Raw genomic sequence first — 22134 nt, 5'->3', positions numbered from 1 at the left:
AATATGACAATGTAACTCAAGTAAAAGATTACGAAGCCAACAAGCCTCAGAGAAAACATTTGTGACGCCTCGATATTCTGCTTCTGCACTCGATTTAGACAAAGTATGTTGGTGGTACGTGTAAATTAATTACTATTGGAGCAATTGCTAATAAATGTTGAGCAAGAATTAAGAGCACGAATTAAATTCTGTAAAAGAAAGTTTGGTGGAAAAAATGAAAAATTGCGGAAGCTAGCTAGATCGAAACCTAAAGCTCTGATACCATGTTGGATTTCGGGAAAACTCCTCAGATTGGAGTGTGTACCATTAATCAATATATATAGTGTTACAATAGTAGTCCTAATCTTGTTAGGAATCCTACTACGATAAGAATACAAACTATATGAAAAATATATACAATATATCCTAACTCTGCAACAAATATTATCGTAATCCTATAATATCTATTAGTATCATTTTCGATGTCTTCCTTCGTAACATCACTAAGCAATTCTTAATCAAAATAGTACAACAAATTTGCAAGTGCTAATTCCATGTTAGCGACACCAAGATGAATTCCGGGGCATATCCTTCCCCCTGCACCAAAATGGGATTTGTTCAAAGTCATATCCTTTGAAATCAATTGAGCTTCCCAAAAACCTTTCTGGCATGAATTTTTCCGGGTCTGACCAAATTTCGAGATCTCTTCCAATAGCCCATGCGGCCATGCATTCACATATGCTAAAGTTTTTGTTAATATATCATACCCTTCAATGATGCTTTTTCGAATTGTTTCATGCACAATAGAATTGGAGTTACTGGCTGTAGCCTAAATGTTTCTTTCACCACTGCTTTGAAGTTTTCAAGTCCTATGAGGTCATTACTGTTGATGCGGCATCCCTTGTGTTGCATGACATTACGGAGCTCCGGCATTACCCAAATTACCATGGCTGCACTTGTATCCGTTCCTACTATTAATATGACCTGTAAAAGGTTTAGCGAGTTGGCACCATTAGAGTGACATCATAAGAATTCATATAGCCAAAAAAAAAAATGATAGTTTTTTTAGAGGATGTACACACCAACATATTAATGTTAGAATGTGTAATTTTGTTATGAGAGTCTCATACTACAAACTATAGTAATGGATCTCCGTTCTCTAATAAAAAAAAAATCCCTTCAACAAATAATACAAACTGATGTTCAATTTAACAAATAATTCAAACTATAGTACAACTTAACATTTAGATTATTGCATATTAAACAATGATATTTGATGTTCAATTATATTTACAAAATTTAACAAATGATAATATTTTTATAAAACCACCAATATATTTCACTTTATTTTGTTATTTCCTGTATCACACACTAGTTTATTTGCTAAAAGACAAAGAGGATTTTTCTTATGCATTGTTACTCCAAGTTGCACATCAGTGTCAATGTCGTCCCTCTTTAAACCAATAGGCAGTTCCCAATCAAAAAAATATAGTAAATTGGCAAGCATAATATCCAAGCTAGCAACACCAAGATGTAGGCCAGGACATATTCTTCTTCCAGCTCCAAAAGGAATTAGCTCAAAATCTTGTCCTAGGAAATTTATCGAACATTCCAAAAACCTTTCTGGCATAAATAAATCAGGGTCTTTCCAAATTTTAGGATCTCTATTAATCGCCCATAAGTTGACATATAACATAGTCTTGGATTTAATATCATATCCTTCGATGGTGCAATTTTGCAATGTTTCTCGTGGAATCAATAATGGAGTTGCTGGGTGTAATCGGAATGTTTCCTTAACTACTGCCTTGAAATATTTGAGATTTGAGAGATCACCTTCTTCGATAAACCCTTTGTTTTGAATTTCATTCCTAAGCTCGTCTTGAACTTTCTTCATTGCATTGGGATTTTTCAATAACATAGTCATTGCCCAAATTACCATAGTTATATTGGTGTCTGTTCCGGCTAATATGATATCCTGAGAAGTTATAAATATTTAATAATTAATACTTTATAATATAGACATGCTCTGTACATTTTAAACATTTAATTCATGAAAAAACTAAATTGTTGACTAAGCCACATTTTATTTTAAAATATGAATAACTTAATTTTAATTAAAGACATTTATTTTGAAATATAAATAACTTGAATGATGTCTTGCCATTTATGACCTAATCGAACCATGTAAATGTTATTGTACAAGTAAATTGCTAGCATGTGTACAGTGTATATGGCCAATATGGGATTACCATATAGTAATTGGCCTAGTTTTAAGATTTCACTAGGCCCAAATGGAGAGCCCATATTATCATTTCATTTTTTAATAAATGCATATTCTATAGTAACTGTGTTTAATATTATAAGACGAAGAGAGTATTATATAAATGAGCAAAAGTAAGAATATTTACCATTAATGTTGCCTTAATGTGATCCATAGTGAGGTCAAATGAAAACAAACGCTCTTTCTTGAGATGGAGAAGAATGTCAACCATGTCTTCTCTATCAGATTTAGGCCTCCTTACGTCAAGATGTTCATCAATGACTTCTTCAAAAAAACTCTTCGAATTTCTTGAATGTTTTCTCAAGTTTCGAATATTTTCCGGCTAGCTTATCAAGCCAGCCGGTGTAAGGGAAGTAATCTGCAAAGAAGAAGCCGGCGATCAAAGCTTGAGCTTCATTCAAAAGGTCATGGAATCTACTCCTTGTCCCATCATCATTCTCGTAACTGTGGAGCGAGGCATAAGAATTTTTTCGTAAGAAAACAATTACATTTATATATGATAGACAATTTAACATCATGTATTCATGCACTTGCGTTCACTTCCTAATGAATAAAATTTGTTAGTGAATTTGGGCAAGAGTATGATACGTACCGTTTTCCAAAGGCAATCCTGCATATGGTAGAACATGCACAATTAAACAACAATTCACTCAAATTGACAACTTTATTTTCAGACGAAAGGGATGAGATTTTTTGAATGGTCCTTGAGACTTCTTCGTGTCGAATTGGAGCAAAAGACTTCACTCTCTTGGAACTTAGTAGATGAACCACAAAAATCTTCTTAATTTCTCTATAATACTCACCATATGGAGCAAAAACAACATCTAAACCATTGTAAGTTAGCCTTTTTCCACCAACCAACACTTTTCTGTTACAAAAGTTTTTATCTTGTATTTGTAACACCTCTTTGGCCATCTTAGCTGATTGTATCACAACCATCGATTGATTTCCAATTCGAAAACTAAAGATAGGGCCATACATTTTTCCTAGCTTGGTAAAGTAGAGATGAGGGTTTATGGAATCAAATTGGTGAAGGTTTCCAATAATAGGAAGGCCTTTAGGTCCGGGTGGTAGATTAAGATGTTCATTTTTTTTGCATTTTAGACGAAGATAAATGAGAGAAATTGATGCAATGAATAAGAGGAAGAATAACATATTTTGTTTTTCTTGCTATTGTTCAACTATATATTGATGAATGTGTTATATGTGTAATTAGTTAGAATTTTGCAACTAAGGGAGACATATATATATATAGTTAGTGAGTATTTGGATCACATATTTATATATCTAAAGAGTGATGATATCTTATCATCGAATTTATCACATGCGCTTATTTGTATAAAGCCCCACAAATACTTGGTATGTAGCTGGCGTATAAAGCCCTAACTTGCGATTTGGATCACATATTTTGATATTTATACAAGTATTATTAATTAATTTTGAATTTAATTTTATTTATTGTTTTATGGCACATTACCAAGTTGAGTAACCGCGTAGGCGCGTAGCTATAGTACAACCACAACAATTCAGCACATTGCAAATATGAGTAGTTTTGTACTCCACAAACAATAATAAATAAGAGTAATTGTTTTGTTTTCTTATGGCGTAACCGCGTAGCTAGTGGGGCTAGTCTTGTTCCAAAATTTGTCTCAAATTGTGTTATCTTTATGTGTGTCACTCACTCACTCACTGTGTGTCCAACCAATAATTGCAAATATTGGTCTACGGTTGGGAAATACCGAAATAAGAAGCTATATATCAAGCTGAAAATGAAAGAATTGACAATTAATAAACATTTATTACACCAATTTACTCGTAAATTGTCTATAAATTCCCAACTTAATACTAAAAAAAGAAAGTATATTAAATGCTTATATGCAGCCCTTAGCCCTAAGGACTGCATATAGCATTACCCTTCCTCTTAAGAAAAAGATATAAGGGCTGCACATAAGAAGCTAAAAATGGAAAGAATTGACAATTAATAAACATTTATTACACCGATTTACTCGTGAATTGTCTATAAATTCCCAACTTAATACTAAAAAAAGAAAGTAATTAAATGCTTATATGCAGCCCTAAGGGCTGCATATAGCATTACCCTTTTATTATAGTACATGTATAATCTGTAAGATACAATCCTTAATTTGGCACGTTTTTGTTAAAGTTGATTAGAGTAGCTAAATGAGTGATTTTATTACAATATAATTTGAATATTAAAATTGAAGAAAGGTTAGATACTATATGCATGTATAAATTATTTTGATTAATTTGTCAGTTTATATTGCTTGATCCCTTAAAATGCATGTCAAGAAAATGTGTTGCATTTAAAAGAAAATGAAAAAAATATAAAACTTGTCTTATATGCATATGATGCATGCATAAATATATATACAAGAAAAAAAATTAAATTAAAAAAATTAGGGCTTGTTTGAAATCGTTTTTTTTTTTTGTTTTTATTTTTCAATCTATTTTTTTGAAAACAAAAAGGCAAAAACAAAAAACAAAAAAACGGTGATATGTATATGTATATATATACACACACACACATATATGAGAGCGAGGGATAGCTCAAGTGGTTAGAGCTTCCCTCCTGATCCTAGGAGGTCCTGGGATCGATTAAATATATATATCTTAATGGAAATATTTAGGAAAATTCCCTATTTCTCATATTGCTCCACATACAATTGAATAAAAAATACCATGTAAGAAACAAATTTTATTTCTCACTATAAGAAAACTGGGGCATCCCCAAATATTAGAGTCACCATTATTAGAGTTTGACCATAAGAAATTGAGCATATCATTTTGGTGAGATTGAATGTGATTTGACTTGAATGATAAATAATCTTTTGTTTGAGTTAATTAGACCACAACTTGAAGTAATTAAGTCTCCAGATTAAATTGACTTATAAACTCAAGAATTGATGTAAAGCTAACCTTTTGATTCATAGTTCAATTATTAAAGTACTTCGTATTATTTTTAGTCAAATAATAATAAGACCCACTACACTTTGCTGGAACATAGTCCCAATAGCCAAAATTGACATTTAAAAAAAAAAGCAACAAATAAACAACAAAATAGTTTTATTAAAATCCAACTTTGCTAGCCCTCTTTTATTAAAATTGGTGAAATTATATATTTCTCCATTTACAATCAAAGTTATTATTTTATTGGTTTACAATCTTTACATAAGAGTGATAAGACGTATTCTCTCCTTTCTTAAATTTTTTTGTTCCAGTTGAATTTTTCATCATGGTTTTAAACTTTAAAGACATGTCTTAAAACGTGTATATCTCCATTTTTATATTGATAGAAATAATGAAACTTTATATTAACAAAATATACAATGAGAAGAATCTAACAAAATCACAGATGACTATATTATTTCTTATAACAAGAAATTATAGACAAAGCTTTCAAAGTTTGACTCAAATATTAGTATTGGGTAAAAAAAAATTGAAATAGAAGAACAGAGGAAGTACGTAGTATGAATATAATTATATATATCGTACATGCATGAAATCTAATATAACAGGCTACAATTGTATTATGTCCTACAATAATACTTCATGCTTACATTTTATACTAGTAACTTGTTTTTAAATTTTATTAATTTTTTTCGCCAAAAGGCATAATGGATTTTTCTTATGCATGGTAATGCCTGGGAATGTATCATTGTCGACGTCTTCCTTCTTAACACCACTAGGCAATTCCCAATCAAAATAGTACAACAAATTTGCAAGTGCTAATTCCATGTTAGCTACACCAAGATGAATTCCAGGGCATATCCTTCTTCCTGCACCAAATGGGATTAATTCAAAGTCATATCCTTTGAAATCAATTGAACTTCCCAAAAACCTTTCTGGCATGAATTTTTCTGGATCTGACCAATTTTCGGGATCTCTTCCAATAGCCCATGCATTTACATACACCAAAGTTTTAGGTAATATATCATATCCTTCAATGGTGCTTTTTCGAATTGTTTCATGCACAATTAACAACGGTGTTGCTGGTTGTAGCCTAAATGTTTCTTTCACTACTGCCTTGAAGTATTCAAGCCCTACGAGGTCACTATTATTGATGCATCCCTTGTGTTGCATGACATTACGAAGCTCTTCTTGTACGTTTTTCATTGAAATAGGATTTTTCATTAGCTCTGCCATTGCCCAAATTACCATGGCTGAACTTGTATCCGTTCCTGCTATTAATATGACCTGCAAAAAGGTTTGATTTAGCAAGTTGCCACCATTAGAGTGATTTCATAAGAATGCATGTAACCAAAAAAAAAAAAAAAACACATAGTACATTAACAACATTAATGTATTTTTGACAAGACAACTAGATTATTAATGTTAGAATAATACGTAACTTTATTATGAGAGTCTCATACTAGAATATATAGTAATGGATCTCCATTATCTAATATGTGTTTTATCACTAACTTTAAAGCCGTAAATGTCAATGAAATTTATAAAGACGAAAGAAAAATACATTTGAGGGTGTATTCATGCCAAAGACGACTAGAATATGAAGTACAAGATGAAATATTTATGTTACCATTAAAACTGCTTTGATGTGGTCTAATGTGAGCTCAAATGAGCGTTCATTCATGAGTTGGAGTAGAACATCAACGATATCTTCTCGCTCGGATTTAGGTTTGTTTGGGTCAAGATGATCATTAATGATTTCTTCAAAGAATGCATCTAAATCCTTAAATGTCTTCTCAAGTCTAGAGAATTTTCCGGTTAGCTTATCAAGCCACCCAATAACAGAAGGAAAATAATCACTAAAGAAGAAGGTTGTAAACATGGCTTCTGCTTCTCTTATTAGCTTGTGAAATCTGCTACTTGACCTTTCATCATCCTCGTACCTGAATTGAAAAATACAAATTTGAACAAATGCCATATATATATATATTTTTGAACGTCATTGTTATGAAATAGGATCCTCTTTGGGACTTTGAATTTGATTGAGGAACAATGCAAAGCTAAATGAGAAAACAATTAAAAATGAACAAAATAAAACACACAAGATTTATAGTGGTTCACTCAAAAATGAGCTACATCCACTTTTGGGGAGATTGGAGCTTGTATTACTCTTTAATGGAGGAAGAATTACAATGGAGAAAGATGGTGTTCTTGGTGAGCTAATTTAAGGTCTAAGTCTCACTTGTGTTTCTCTCTCATACTATCTACAATGAAAAACAAGAGTATTTATAGTGCAAGATGAATCAACGGTTAAGATTACATCCCGAGCAAAATAAGAAGAAATCGCAGCGCGGGAACAGGGGCTCGAAGGTTCGACCGAACCTACCCAGAGTTCGGTCGAACTTAGTGCGGTTCGGTCACACCACCATAGGTTCGACCGAACCTACTCTAGAAATGAAAAGAGCATCAGTTCTGCCAAAAGGTTCGACCGAACCTATTAAATGGTTCGGTCGAACTCCTCCTGCGCGGACAGCACTTCTTTAAACAGTCACAACTCCCTCGATTCTTAACCAAATCAAGCTTATGACCAGTCGTTGGAAAGATCTTGAGAAGAGCTATCACCTCCAACTTGAATCATCTCAATATCACTTCTAGATCTTGAGATATGCTCATTTTAAGTCAGCCCTTTCCATGCTTCTTTGCTTAAAGCCCCAAACACCATAATACTAAAGCATATATTAACATGAAGCATTCGAGGCACACATATAACAATTCTCCACCTTGACTCGCAATCCTCCACACTTCCTCTTAACTAGTAATCATCAACAATGAAGCTCCATCCCCAAACAAGCCCTTTAAGGGCTTACAGCGAACATAAAGAGAGACCAACTAAGTCCACACACAAAGTGAACTTAGTTGTAGGCAAAGATTTTGTCAACATGTCCGCGGGATTCTCCTCGGTACCAATCTTTTTCAAGAGTAACTCTTTCTTTGCAATCACATCTCGAACGAAGTTGTACTTAACATCAATGTGCTTGGTTCGTTTATAAAATGTGTTTTGGTTCTTTGCTAAGTAAATTGCACTTTGGCTATCACCAAAAACAGACACCAAGCTTGAATATGAACTAAACTCACCCACTAGACCCTTAAGCCACTTTGCTTCCTTGAATGCCTCGGTAATGGCCATGAACTCGGCTTCCGTAGTTGAAAGAGCTACAACATCTTGTAGCGAAGATTGCCAACTCACGGCCGTACCACCCAAAGTAAAAACATAAGCGGATGTAGATTTCCGATCATCCAAGTCTCCTCCATAATCCGAATCACAATAGCCAAAAAGTCCGTTTGCATCCCTTCCAAATTCAAGGCAAACGTTTGAGGTTCCTTTCAAGTACCTCAACAACCACTTCACGGCTTCCCAATGGACCTTTCCCGGTCTTGACATATACCGGCTCACCATGCTCACCGCATGAGCTATATCCGGTCTTGAACATACCATGGCATACATCACACTTCCAACCGCACTTATGTACGGAATGTGAGCCATATCTTTCTCTTCTTCTTTGGATTGAGGACAAAGCTCTTTTGAGAGCTTAAAGTGAGAACCCAATGGAGTGGACACGGGTTTTGCATGCATCATGGAGAAACGCTCAAGCACCTTCTCTATGTATCTTCTTTGACTAAGATACAACACATCCGCACTCCTATCACGAATGATCTCCATACCAAGAATCTTTTTGGCTTCACCAAGATCTTTCATATCAAACTCACTACTCAACAACCTTTTCAAGTTGTTAACCTCAATCATATTCTTGCAAGCCACCAACATATCATCTACATATAAGAGTAAGTATATAAAGGAACCACCTTCAAGTTCTTTGAAGTAAACACAACTATCAAATGAACTCCTTGTGAACTCATGTGCCAACATGAACGAATCAAATCGTTTGTACCATTGCCTTGGAGATTGCTTCAAACCATACAAGGACTTCACAAGACGGCATACATGATCTTCCTTTCCAACCACCTCAAACCCTTCCGGTTGTCTCATGTAGATTTCTTCCTCCAATTCACCATGGAGAAATGCGGTCTTCACATCAAGTTGGTGTAGCTCCAAGTCTTCAATAGCTACCAAGGCAAGCAACACCCTTATGGATGAGTGTTTCACAACCGGTGAGAAAACTTCATGAAAGTCAATGCCTTCAATTTGCGTGAAACCCTTTGCAACAACTCTTGCCTTGTAGATAGGACCGCCCGATTCCGGTGTACCTTCTTTCTTCTTGTACACCCACTTGCACCCAACTTGAAGAAGAGCTATCACCTCCAACTTGAATCATCTCAATATCACTTCTAGATCTTGAGATATGCTCATTTTAAGTCAGCCCTTTCCATGCTTCTTTGCTTAAAGCCCCAAACACCATAATACTAAAGCATATATCAACATGGAGCATTCGAGGCACACATATAACAGTCATGTTTACTTTACCCATTAGAAATACAATTCTTACTACTAGACTACTTTTGGTGTTTAGAGAGCCACAAGGGCGGGTGATGAGAATTGATCCCAAGATCTCTTGGAACCGGGAGGGGAGCTCTAACCACTTGAGTTATCCCTCACTCTCATTACTACTAGACTACTTGTTGGTTTTGATATTAAGTTCATAAACTAGTTTATGAGTCATGAGGCATTCTCCTTTTGAATCGAGTCTCAATCCATGCATGCCATCCAATTTATGCTAGAGATATAGTACTATTGATCATATTACATATCATTTTTAACAAAAAAATTAATAAAGGATAATATGAATTTGATATGTAATAAAATAAATTTAATTTTTTAATATTGTAAGTTTTGACTCCAAATGTCGTCCGGGCCCATATCATACGTATACGAAGTAGTTGACTTTTATGCAAATTAAAATGTATTATGATACGGAGTAATACTTTAGTAAGTACTTATAAAATTGCATTTTTCAATCGGACTCCTTTGCCACAAATGGATCATTTTATTTGCCAAGGTCAACCTAAAGATGAAATTGGGCCGGGCTAAAGGAAAAAAGCACGACACGGTACCATGTGTATATTTGGGAGAATCACGTTAATACCGGGGACAACAAAGCAAGCTATAATTAATGTAATTTTGCTTAGACATGCAAGCGCGACAAGATGGCATGTGGGCCTGGGCTGTGCACGTTGAAAACTTCGACTGGGTACGGCACGACACAAAACTCATGGGCCGAGCCATGAGTCAGGCCTAACCGCCTAACTAACCCCAAAACACGTGATACTGATACGGGCCATCTTTAGTCCAACCCATAATGGCCTCTAGAATAATGCCTAAATTATGCCTTTTATTTCCCTCCATTTTCTTTTACTACCTTTTGTGTGGATTAAAATAGGATAAGGCTTATCTCTAAACAAATTCAATAATCCTATATTTTTCTAAGCTTACACGAAACAAGTTAGATAGATTATAGAAATCATACATTGTCACATTGATACATACTCTCAAAACTCCACCAATATAATTTAATGCCACGCATATAATACAAAATATTACGAAGTAATAGTTTTTCATAAACATGCACAATTTTTGTAAGCATTTTTGGTCAATAAAATGTTAAATTATTAGGGAGTTTGATGTAATACCTCTTTCCAAATGCAGTCCTACAAACATTCAATCTTGCAAAGTTCGCTAGGAACTCAGTCAAATTTACGATTTCTGAAGCTTCGGAGAGGGATGAAATCTTCTCGATCATTCTTGATACTTCTTCTTGACGAATTGGAGCAAAAGATTGGACTCTTTTAGAGCTAAGAAGATGAACAATACTAATCTTTTTAATTTTTATTTGATACTCATTATAAGGGGCAAAAGCTATGTCTAATCCATTATAACTTAACCTTTGAATTCCAACCATAGACGGTCTACTACAAAAGTTAAGGTCTTGTGTGTGTAAGACCTCCCTTGCTAACTTGGCTGATTGCACCACAACAACCGGTACACGTCCAAATTGTAAGCTCAAGATCGGGCCGTAGGTCTTGGCTAGCTCGGCAAAGTAGACGTGTGGTTTCGAGGTGTCGAATTGGTGTAGGTTTCCGATGAAGGGGATCCCTTTAGGTCCCGGGGGAGGATGAAATGGCTCTTTTTTTTTTGCGGTTTGGAAGAAGGAAAAGTATTACTAGGGATAAAATTGCTAGAAAAGATATTATTATCAACATGATTTTATTGTAATAGGGTTAATTGTACTAATTATAATAGATAATAGACTGAATTGAAGCTTATGATCAATATTGTGTATATAAAAAAAAAAAATTCTTCTGCAATCTCCATATCACAATATATTACAAGTTGCGTTACATGAAATGTGAGTGGCCATCTTTTATCCACGTGATACCTTGATGTTGTACGACATTATCAAAATTAATCTAGTATGGATATGATCATGAAAGAACGAAAACATTCACAGAGTATGCCTCGGTTTTTTATGGCGAGAAATAAATTTTGATTTTCACATGACATTAATAAACCAACAACTTTATTCAACTGTGGAGCCCACAATAATGAAAAAGTTGTTGATTTATTCACGAACATGCCCTCATGGGAAACAAATTTCGTTTCTCACCATGAAAAATAGGGAATTCCCCAGCATTCACATGATTCAATAACATTGTCACTCGGCATACTCTCTAAACCAATTGTGGGGCGGAGCATTTACCTAAATCTCTATTTTGCACTTGATTTTAGCATAACAAAAATTGTAAAGGGTATTAATAACTCACCAAGTAATTGTGTCGAAATAAAAGAAACATGGAATTCAAAGGAGAGAAGAAGAGTATAGAAATCATTTAACATTGATTCATTCCGTATTCATTCCATGTTACATTACAATAATGAAAAAGTTATTGATTAATTCACGAAAATGCTCCTATGAGAAACAGGGAATTTTCCCAAAGATAGCTCAAGGTAGGATGGACATTATCTCATGATCATCATATCATGCATAATAACTCACTACCAGTCTGACATCAAACTCGAACTATAATTAATAATTTACGTGACACACGTACATACGTATATATAAATGAAATTATTGATAAGGGACACATTTAACACACATTATCATTCATTCTCTAAATCTCAAAAGACAAGTAAATCATTAAGAACAAACTCATTGCATAGAAAATTTAAAAGCTAGTATATTTCCTTGCCACAAGGCAAAGTGGATTTTTCTTATTCATAGTCAAACCAGGAAGTGTATCAGTGTCAACATCTTCAATTTTCATACCCGCAGGCAATTCCCAGTCAAAAGAGAACAATAAGTTGGCTAGTGCTAGCTCAAAGTTTGCAACAGCAAGAAAAATTCCAGGGCACATTCTTCTCCCAGCACTAAAAGGAATAAACTCGAAATTCTGTCCTTTATAATCAATTGAACTTCCCATAAACCTCTCCGGCATAAATATATCTGGGTTCTTCCAATATTCAGGATCTCTTCCGATAGTCCATACATCAACAAAAACGAAGGTTTTTGGTAGTATGTCGTACCCTTCTATAGTGCATTTTTCGAGTGTGTCCCTGACTATTAGCATTGGAACTGGAGGACGGAGCCTTAATGTTTCTTTGATCACGGCTTTAAAATACTCGAGCTTTGGCAGATCATCTGTTGATATATAATCCTTGTTTCTTGCTGAATCCCGAATTTCTTTTTGTACTTTCTTCATCGCGGTTGGGCTCTTAATTAGTTCTGTCATCGCCCAAACTACCATTGCTGAGTTTGTATCAGACCCTCCTACGAACATATTCTGTGCAACTCATTTTCAGAACCAGTAAGTTTACAAGCTGTACAACCACAACAAAAGCCTTAGTCTCAAATTAATTTGGGATCTGCTAACATAAATCGTCGTTAAACTCTGTCATTGAACCAAAAAAATATTGTAAGACAAGAACTTAATTACCATAAGAACTCCTTTGATGTGGTCTAAAGTGAGATCAAAGGTAAAAGCACGCTCTTTTCTAAGGTGTAATAAAACATCAATCAAGTCCTCTGCCTCAGATTCAGGTCGATTCGGATCAAGATGGTCGCTAATGATTTCATCATAAAACACATCCAAATCTTTGAACGTCTTCTCAAGCCTCGATGATTCTCCGGTTAGCTTATCAAGCCAGCCGATGAAAGGGAAATAATCTTTAAAGAAGAAGGCCGCGAACATGGCCTGAACATCCTTTAGAAGGTCTTGAAATCTGCTTCTGTTGGACCCTTCATTTTCATCGTACCTGTGATAAATTTCATATAAGTTACTTTGCTCAACATTATTACTTGTATATATATATATGACACAATGAAGCAAGCAGGGCTACTTAGTTTAATGAGATATGATATTAATTCTAATACATTTTGACAAATTCAAATCAAAAGGTTGTTAATTAGTATTAGTAATACACTAATTAATACATACCTCTTGCCAAAAGCAATTCTGCATATATTGGAGCATGCAAAACTCATTAGCAACTCACTCAAGTTAACAGTTTCTAAACCAGATGAAATTTGAGTAGAAATCTTGTTTACCATCCTCAAGACTTCCTCTTGTCGAATCAGAGTAAAAGACTCCACTCTTTTAGAACTAAGAAGATGTACAACACATATTTTCTTTATTTCTCTGAAGTATGCATAACTATGGGCAAAAGCTAAGTCTAACCCTTTATAACTTAGTCTTTGTGTTGCAATCATTGATGGGCGGTAACAAAAGTTAAGATCCTGTGTATGAAGGACCTCTTTCGCCGCCTTGGCTGATTGAACCACCACAGCCGGTGCACTTCCAAATCGTGTAGTCAAGATTGGACCGTAAATCTTTGCTAAATTAGCAAAGTAGATGTGAGGTTTTGAAGGGTCGAACTGGTGTAAGTTTCCGATAATAGGAAGCCCTTTAGGTCCAGGAGGAGGATTAAATGGTTCATTCTTCCTTCGTTTTCGAAGAAGAAAGATAAGAGAGATTGTTGCAAGGAAGATGAGTGGTAGTATCATGCTAAATGATCTCCTTGGTTTTGGCTTATGTTGTGTTTTCTATATACACACTCTATATATAATACTTCGTCCGTTCTATAATACTTAAGACTTTGGAGTGAATACAAAGTTTAAAAAGCTACAAGTTTTATTTATAATATTTGTTTATTATATTTAATTTGGATTTTTTTTTTTGGTATATTTTTTTAAAAATGTATGATTTACTATAAAGGTCCAAAAATTTTAGAACAGTCTACTTCAATTCTAATTTTGTTTTTTAACTTATTTAAAATAATCAAAATAAGAAACGTAATCATGTTGATTAGAAAGAAGACAAAAAGTATATACAAATTGGAGAGTTGATGATTAACAAGTTAGTCATGGCAGCGCCGCCATGTAGTAATAGCTATGTGGATTATTAATGTAATTATTACTCATATAATAAAGAGAAATGAGATTCTAATAAAATGACGAAGGGAGTATAACTTTTAATTCTATAGTTTTGTTTCCGGTAATGTCCAAATACTTAATTGAATTTTATTCTAAAATTTTTATCAAATTATGTTTAAGATAATTAAATTAATTTTCTTATAAACATTTCTCCATGTATTTGTTGATTAATTTTATATTTTAATCAATTAAAATTTATGTAGTTTATGAATCTTATTTTTAAATAAAACAAAATTTTGTGATGTAAAAATGATTGATGGATAAGATACATACTTAAATTTGAGATTTCAATCTCATACAAATGAAAAAATTAATTTTCAAATTATTTGATTTTTTAACAAACTCAAGTGTTACTTAAATACATCAACATGGCTTCAAAAAAAAAATACATCAACAAATAACAAATTCCTTCATTGATAGAGATTTAATAATTTTTTATATTTTTTTTTTTACATGTGCAACAGACGTGCTTATATCTTGTAAACTAATAATTCTTAACAGTCCATCATATCATTAATAATCTTACAAAGTTACAATAATATAAGTTATCATTAATAAGTTGTGACACATTCACAAAAAAAATGTACAACTTAAATAATTGATGAGGAACATGTAACACATATATCATTCTCAGAAGATGAACATGAATCATTAAGATTATCAAGCTTACAGAAAGATTAGAAACTATGTATATTTCCTTGCAACAAGGCAAAGTGGATTTTTCTTGTGCATAGTTACACCAGGCAGTGTATCAGTGTCAATATCTTCCATTTTTATACCATCAGGTAATTCCCAGTCAAAAGAGAATAATAAGTTGGCTAATGCTAGCTCAAAGTTTGAAACACCAAGAAGCATTCCAGGACACATTTTTCTTCCAGCACCAAAAGGAATAAACTCGAAATCCTGCCCTTTATAATCGATTGAACTTCCCATAAACCTCTCAGGCATGAATACTTCCGGGTCCTTCCAATATTCAGGATCTCTTCCAATAGTCCATGCATTTACAAAGACGAGGGTCTTTGGTAGTATATCATACCCTTCTATAGTGCATTTTTCGAGTGTTTCCCTGACTATTAGTACTGGAGCTGCAGGACGGAACCTTAATGTTTCTTTAATGACGGCTTTAAAATACTCGAGCTTTGGCAGATCATCTGCTGATACATAACCCTTGTGATTGCCTGCTAAACCTCTAAGCTCTTTTTGTACTTTCTTCATCGCGGTTGGGTTCTTAATTAGTTCTGTCATCGCCCAAACTACCATGGCTGCGCTTGTGTCTGTCCCTGCTACAAACATGTTCTATGAAACATAAATTCAGAACCATTTAATATAAAAACATTATATTACAAAGATTAAATTTGTAAGACATGAACTTAATGAATTACCATAAGAACTCCTTTAATGTGGTCTAAAGTCAGATCAAAGGTAAAGGCACGCTCTTTTCTAAGGTGTAGCAAAACATCAATGATGTCCTCTGTCTCAGATACAGGGCGATTCGGGTCAAGATGGTCGTTAATGATTTCATCATAAAACACATCCAAATCTTTGAACGTCTTCTCAAGCCTTGATGATTGTCCGGTTAGCTTATCGAGCCAGCCGATGGAAGGGAAGTAATCCGTAAAGAAGAAGGCTGTAAACATGGCCTGAGCATCATTCAGAAGGTTGTGAAATCTGCTTCTGTTGGACCCTTCATTTTCACCATACCTGTGATACATTTGAATCAAACTATAAGGTACTTTGTGACATATTATTGAACATATGGAAAGAATATAGTGGTTATTAATTAATTGTCACATACAAATATAAAGTACATGTTTTCTGATTAAAAGTACATTATTTAACAATATAAAGAACATTACAACAAGGAATACACTTGACAATCAATCGTTAAGACATATGGTTAACGGACCAACTTAATTAAAAGATTAAGCTGATGGTTAAAGCCCAAGATCGGTTTATATACTCTATCACATACGTCATATATTATTATAACAAAATTAAAAGCAAAACTATTATATATTAATAAAGATCATGATAACATTTCTAATGAATATTATTTTAATTTAACTTGCATGATCAACTGACAAATTTTGAAAATAAAATTTGAATTTTGAAAATGAAAGCTTACATATTATAGTTGCAATCTTGAAAATAAGAGAGAATTTTATGAGAAATTGAATTTTTTATTTATTAAAAAAATAATACTTCCTCTGTTTCCTTTTAATTGACACGATTTTTTATTCATATTTGTTAGTGCACAAATTAAATCATTAATATCTTTAATTACCGATTAGCAAAATTAATAAAAAAGTTGATATTTTGAAAATATATATTATGACGAATCCAACAAGATACCACTTGACTATATTTTTACTTGCATATAAATCACAAAACAAAGTCAAAGGAATGTATGTGAATAGTACTAAAATCAACGTGTCAACTAATAAAAAAAGGGAGGTTAGTATTAAATATGAGGTAAAAAATAATATGGAGTAGTAATTAAATTTTACTTATTTGAATTATATTTTACTTATTTATAATAGAAGCTCACAAATTATCGTGTTCATTATAGTTAAACAATATGTTTTTATCACTTTAAATTTATGTTGTTTACATTTATGTAATATGCTCTATTTTATTTTTTTGAATAGATGTATCATGTGCATGAATAGACGCTCACAAATTATGGTGTTCATTATAGTTAAACAATATGTTTTTATCACTTAAAATTTATGCATGATACATACGCCTGTGCGAACTAGACATTAGTTTGAGTGGTGCAGCGTTACTTCGTAATTGATAATAAGACGTAGGGGTTTCTTTATCATAGTTAATGGGAATGATGATCGAGTGGATCTTTAATTTATATAATGTGTGAATGAGAAATTTTTTGTCCTTAGAAATTATTGCCAAAGAAGATTCAACAATTTATTACTTGTTTGTACACATGGTCAAACATCGTTTATGAATATTCCACTTAATTTGCAAAACAGAGGAGTAAGTGCAGTACTAGTTATGTAAACTTAATTTAGTCGTAGTAGACTAATGATCATTTTTTGGTGTTTAGAGAGCCACAGAGGGCGGGGATGAGAATCGATCCCAAAATCTCCTGAAATCGAGAGGGAAGCTCTAACTACTTGAGCTATACCTCACTCTCAGATTATAATGATCATTCTTAGTACTACGGTTTAACAAAATTTAATCAGGTCATAATTACAAATAGTAATTCACTAATACATACCTCTTGCCAAAGGCAATTCTGCAAATATTGGAGCTTGCAAAACTCATTAACAACTCGCTCAAGTTAACAATTTCTAAACCAGAAAACGAAGAAATTTGAGTAGAAATCTTATTTACCATCCTCAAGACTTCTTGTCGAATCGGAGTAAAAGACTCCACTCTTTTAGAACTAAATAGATGAACAACACATATTTTCTTTATTTCTCTAAAGTATCCATAACTTTGGGCAAAAGTTATGTCTAACCCTTTATAACTTAGTCTTTGTGTTGCTATAGTTGATGGGCGGTAACAAAAGTTAAGATCCTGTGTATGAAGGACCTCTTTCGCCGTCTTGGCTGATTGAACCACTACAGCTGGTGTACTTCCAAATCGTGTAGTCAAGATTGGACCGTAAATCTTTGCTAACTTAGCAAAATAGATATGAGGTTTTAAAGGGTTGAACTGGTGTAAGTTTCCGATAATAGGAAGCCCTTTAGGTCCAGGAAGAGGATTAAATGGTTCATTCTTCCTTCGTTTTCTAAGAAGGTAGATAAAACCGATTATTGTAAGGAAGATAAGTAGTACTATCATGTTATATGGATTTTAATGGTACTTTTAATTTGGCTTATGGTACGGTTTTAAGGTTTTTCTTGTAACTACCTATGCGACTATGCAACACTCCGTACTATCTATGTATTTTAAATAGCAAATTAATGATTAAGTTCTCATCACTTAATCATCTCAATTCTTTCGGTTAAGTTGGCAATTCCTGGTCCACAATAAGATTTTGTAAGTTTCTCTTGGTTTTACCGGTTCGGTGTTATGCAATTGGTGGCCTTCATCACTAATCCGTATCTTGGTCCTCAGCCACATAACACATGGTTGCTTGTTTATAGTAAGTGTGTTTAGTTTGGTGTGTTAGCTTGTTTTTAGTTACTTTTAGCTCTCTTAGATTGTAATTTGCTCTTTATTTATGAAGTTCTTATTATCTTAAAAAAAAAAGCAAATTAATTAGTAGTCCATTGATTTATATTGATTTCTAAAAGATCAATTGTTTGGACAATGACCTGTATGATAGGTGCAAATTTATTAGTAGTTTGTACGTGTTTTTTTTTTGTTTTTGTTTTTTTTTTGTTTAATTATTGATATAAGCCTTAATGGATTAATGATTTATTTATTTTTGGTTTAGTACTGAAGTTGTAAAAATGTGATAAAAATATAAATTTAATGAATTATATACCTTTTTTTTTTACTTGCAACTTTCACACTTGTCTAGACATTATTTCAATCAATAATTAATAGTAATTAAATTACTAATATGTTAAAAAAAATATAAACATTTGATATTAAAGTAGTAAACCGAGATGGAATTATAATCAATTTTTTTGTGATTATTAATTAGATAAAATTCAATTTTTTGCTTAGTCGTCCGTAATTATTGTTTATTAAATTAAAAATTTTATTATGATATTGTAATAACCTTGTTTTATTCACTGTTACATCCTCAATCCTCAATTGCTCATACATCTATTCTTCCTCATACATCTATTCTATAAATTTTCACAATACGGAACACCATTTTAAATGTAACTATTGTCATTTTTTAAAAATAACACATAAAAGTCGGGATACGAAGTAATTTTCTCTTTAACATTACCCTAACAAATTTACAAAGTATTATATTGTATATATTATCTGAGGACTTAGGGTAAATGACATGCATAACTTTTTTTTTAACGGTAGACTATATATATTATTATGATATTACCGGAATGGGGTCTGTGAGGAGTCAAACCCCCATTACATCGGGGGGGTGGAGGGACTAACCAATTAACCATCCCTCCATATCCTCACTCCTCATGACATGCACAATATTGAATTAGAGAGTTGATGAATCTGACAAAACATAGACATATTATAAGATTACCAAATTGCCCTTTTTTTTTATTATTAGTACTCCTTCTGTCTCACAGCATTATATAGTTCCAGTTTTCTATTTTGAAAATCTAAAATGTTGTTCTCGTTTCCATTTTTAGATGGTACGTAAGACAATTATAGCTTTTTTAAAAAAACATTCTTCATTGATTTTTAAATCATTGGTTTTTAAATACCTTTGAATTTTCCACCTGTCTTATACTTTTTTTCCCACTTTCTCTAGTTAAATTTTATCTATAATTGTACTTCTCATTTTTTTAAATGTAGTTCATCCACTTTCTCCTTCAATTTCTTAAATATCTTAAAAATACACAAATAGAAACTATAAACCAGAACGGAGGGAGAATTATATAATACTTCCTTGGGTGTTTTGTGTGTGTGTAACACTTCTCTTTCTAACCAAATTCCACATGACTATATTTTGGCTCAAGTATATATCATCACAATTAGTCAAAATTTAACACATACTACCTCAATTTCTTTTTAGTTGACACGTATTCCCTTTTAGGAAATTTATTTTTAGTTGAAACGACGTTTCCTTTTGAGGTAAAGTTTTTACCTTGTATTTACAAGCTACCCCACTTATTTTTCATTCTCTCTTACTCTCTCTCCTCTCCTTAATATATGTGTCTAAATCAGACGCGTCAACTAATTAGAAACGGAGGAAGTACTATATTATACCACTTAATTTGCAAAACAGAGGAGTAAGTACACTAATATATAGTTAAGTAAACTTAATTTAGTCGTAGTAGACATGATGATTCTGTACAGTTCAACAAATTTCAAATCAAAAGGACATTACTAATTATAAGCAGTAATATACTAATACATACCTCTTGCCAAAAGCAATTCTGCATATATTGGAGCTTGCAAAACTCATTAACAACTCGCTCAAGTTAACTGTTTCTAAACCAGATGAAATTTGAGTAGAAATCTTGTTTACCATCCTCAAGACTTCTTCTTGTCGAATCGGAGTAAAAGATTCCACTCTTTTCGAACTAAGAAGATGTACAACACATATTTTCTTTATTTCTCTGAAGTATCCATAACTATGGGCAAAAGCTAAGTCTAACCCTTTATAACTTAGTCTTTGTGTTGCGATCATTGATGGGCGGTAACAAAAGTTAAGATCCTGTGTATGAAGGACCTCTTTCGCCGTCTTGGCTGATTGAACCACCACAGCTGGTGCACTTCCGAATCGTGTAGACAAGATTGGACCGTAAATCTTTGCTAACTTAGCAAAGTAGATGTGAGGTTTTGAAGGGTCGAACTGATGTAAGTTTCCGATAATAGGAAGCCCTTTAGGTCCCGGAGGAGGATTAAATGGTTCATTCTTCCTTTGTTTTCGAAGAAGGAAGATAAGAGAGATTGTTGCAAGGAAGATGAGTAGTAGTATCATGATATAGGAATGATATGGTTCCCTTGGTTTTTGGCTGAGGGTGTATTATGTAATATGTACTTTGTAGACTGTAGTAGCAGAAAGGTAAAGGTAAGCCAAATTAAGAATAGTCTTCTTCTAACATTGTATTTTAACTCATTAATTTAACTTTAAAAGATAATTTATTATATTAGAGTTACATGACATCACACCTGGCCCGACTCGATTTGAAAAATATTCGATTCATATTTTAATTCGACAAAATATTCTAGTATGAATCAACTTTAAAAATTGACCTGACTCAACTCTCGCTGAAATCGAAGCCAATTCAAACATCTAAATTGACACTTCTAGATATTATATGATTTTTTATTATTATTGTCATTTATTAGTAAAATTTTAGATTTTTTTTAATGTGTTGATGTTCTAGTCAACAAATTCTAAAATAATCATAAGAGGACAAAGATGGGTTCTACTTTGTTAATTTAATTTATAAACATACATAATTAGCCGTTTAATTTGATTTTTTATGAATAGAGACGTACGTCCCACATAATTAAAAACAGTAAATATATAGTGTACTAATCATTGCTTAGCTGTATTTTATTGAATTATTTCAGCATATAGAGAGTGTAATTGAAATTTTATTCAACAATTATAGCGAACGACAACCAAGCAAATAATGTATGGATGGTGAACCCGGTGCACTCGAAAAGAACATTATATATATTTAAAAGAACATGGGCGAAAAAAAGAACATTATAGATATTTATAAAGAACGTGAGCATAATATATTCTTAAAGTTTGATTATTATGTTCTTTGAATTTGAACAATATTTTCTTTACATTATACAATATGTTCTTTAATGTATGTACGTTTAAAAAAATAATAAAAAAAAAACAAAAAAAATCACCCGAGTAGTTAGGAAAAAAACATGTTCTTTGGCTAGAGGTGATCAAATTTAGATCGG

At 32.8% G+C, this 22134-nt stretch overlaps 3 protein-coding genes and 1 pseudogene across 6 annotated transcripts; all 4 read right to left on the bottom strand.

Annotated features, from left to right (window-relative positions):
• Positions 1-1157: 1157 nt before the first annotated feature.
• LOC110724688 lies at positions 1158-4245 on the bottom strand (annotated as a pseudogene).
• A 1431-nt stretch (positions 4246-5676) lies between these two features.
• On the bottom strand, positions 5677-11360 carry LOC110724687 (cytochrome P450 83B1-like). Of its 3 annotated transcripts, XM_021904132.1 has the most exons (4): positions 11087-11191; positions 10835-10996; positions 6819-7131; positions 5677-6475 (listed from the first exon to the last, which is right to left on the bottom strand). In XM_021904132.1, exons 1-4 carry the CDS (start codon positions 11101-11103, stop codon positions 5861-5863), a joined length of 1107 nt encoding a protein of 368 aa, XP_021759824.1. In that variant the 5' UTR covers positions 11104-11191; the 3' UTR covers positions 5677-5860. The 3 variants fall into 3 exon arrangements, with proteins under 3 accessions (XP_021759824.1, XP_021759826.1, XP_021759825.1); XM_021904134.1 differs by having other exon boundaries at positions 10835-11360; XM_021904133.1 differs by lacking the exons at positions 10835-10996; positions 11087-11191 and adding an exon at positions 9507-9671 and having other exon boundaries at positions 6819-7810.
• An 868-nt stretch (positions 11361-12228) lies between these two features.
• LOC110724685 (cytochrome P450 83B1-like) lies at positions 12229-14438 on the bottom strand. The gene is made up of 3 exons (XM_021904127.1): positions 13640-14438; positions 13139-13457; positions 12229-12985 (listed from the first exon to the last, which is right to left on the bottom strand). Exons 1-3 carry the CDS (start codon positions 14203-14205, stop codon positions 12371-12373), a joined length of 1500 nt encoding a protein of 499 aa, XP_021759819.1. The 5' UTR covers positions 14206-14438; the 3' UTR covers positions 12229-12370.
• Positions 14439-15104: 666 nt separating this feature from the next.
• Positions 15105-21286, bottom strand: LOC110724686 (cytochrome P450 83B1-like). 2 transcript variants are annotated; one of them, XM_021904131.1, is made up of 3 exons: positions 20619-21286; positions 16017-16335; positions 15105-15930 (listed from the first exon to the last, which is right to left on the bottom strand). In XM_021904131.1, the coding sequence occupies exons 1-3, from the start codon at positions 21182-21184 to the stop codon at positions 15319-15321; spliced, it is 1497 nt and encodes a 498-aa protein (XP_021759823.1). In that variant the 5' UTR covers positions 21185-21286; the 3' UTR covers positions 15105-15318. The 2 variants fall into 2 exon arrangements, with proteins under 2 accessions (XP_021759823.1, XP_021759822.1); XM_021904130.1 differs by lacking the exon at positions 20619-21286 and adding an exon at positions 17873-19109.
• Positions 21287-22134: the final 848 nt, after the last annotated feature.

Source organism: Chenopodium quinoa, unplaced genomic scaffold (genome assembly GCF_001683475.1).
Source record: "Chenopodium quinoa cultivar QQ74 unplaced genomic scaffold, ASM168347v1, whole genome shotgun sequence".
Classification (NCBI taxonomy): Eukaryota; Viridiplantae; Streptophyta; class Magnoliopsida; order Caryophyllales; family Amaranthaceae; genus Chenopodium; species Chenopodium quinoa.
Note: the sequence above shows the minus strand (reverse complement) of the source record. Positions and strands in the feature narration are given on the sequence as shown.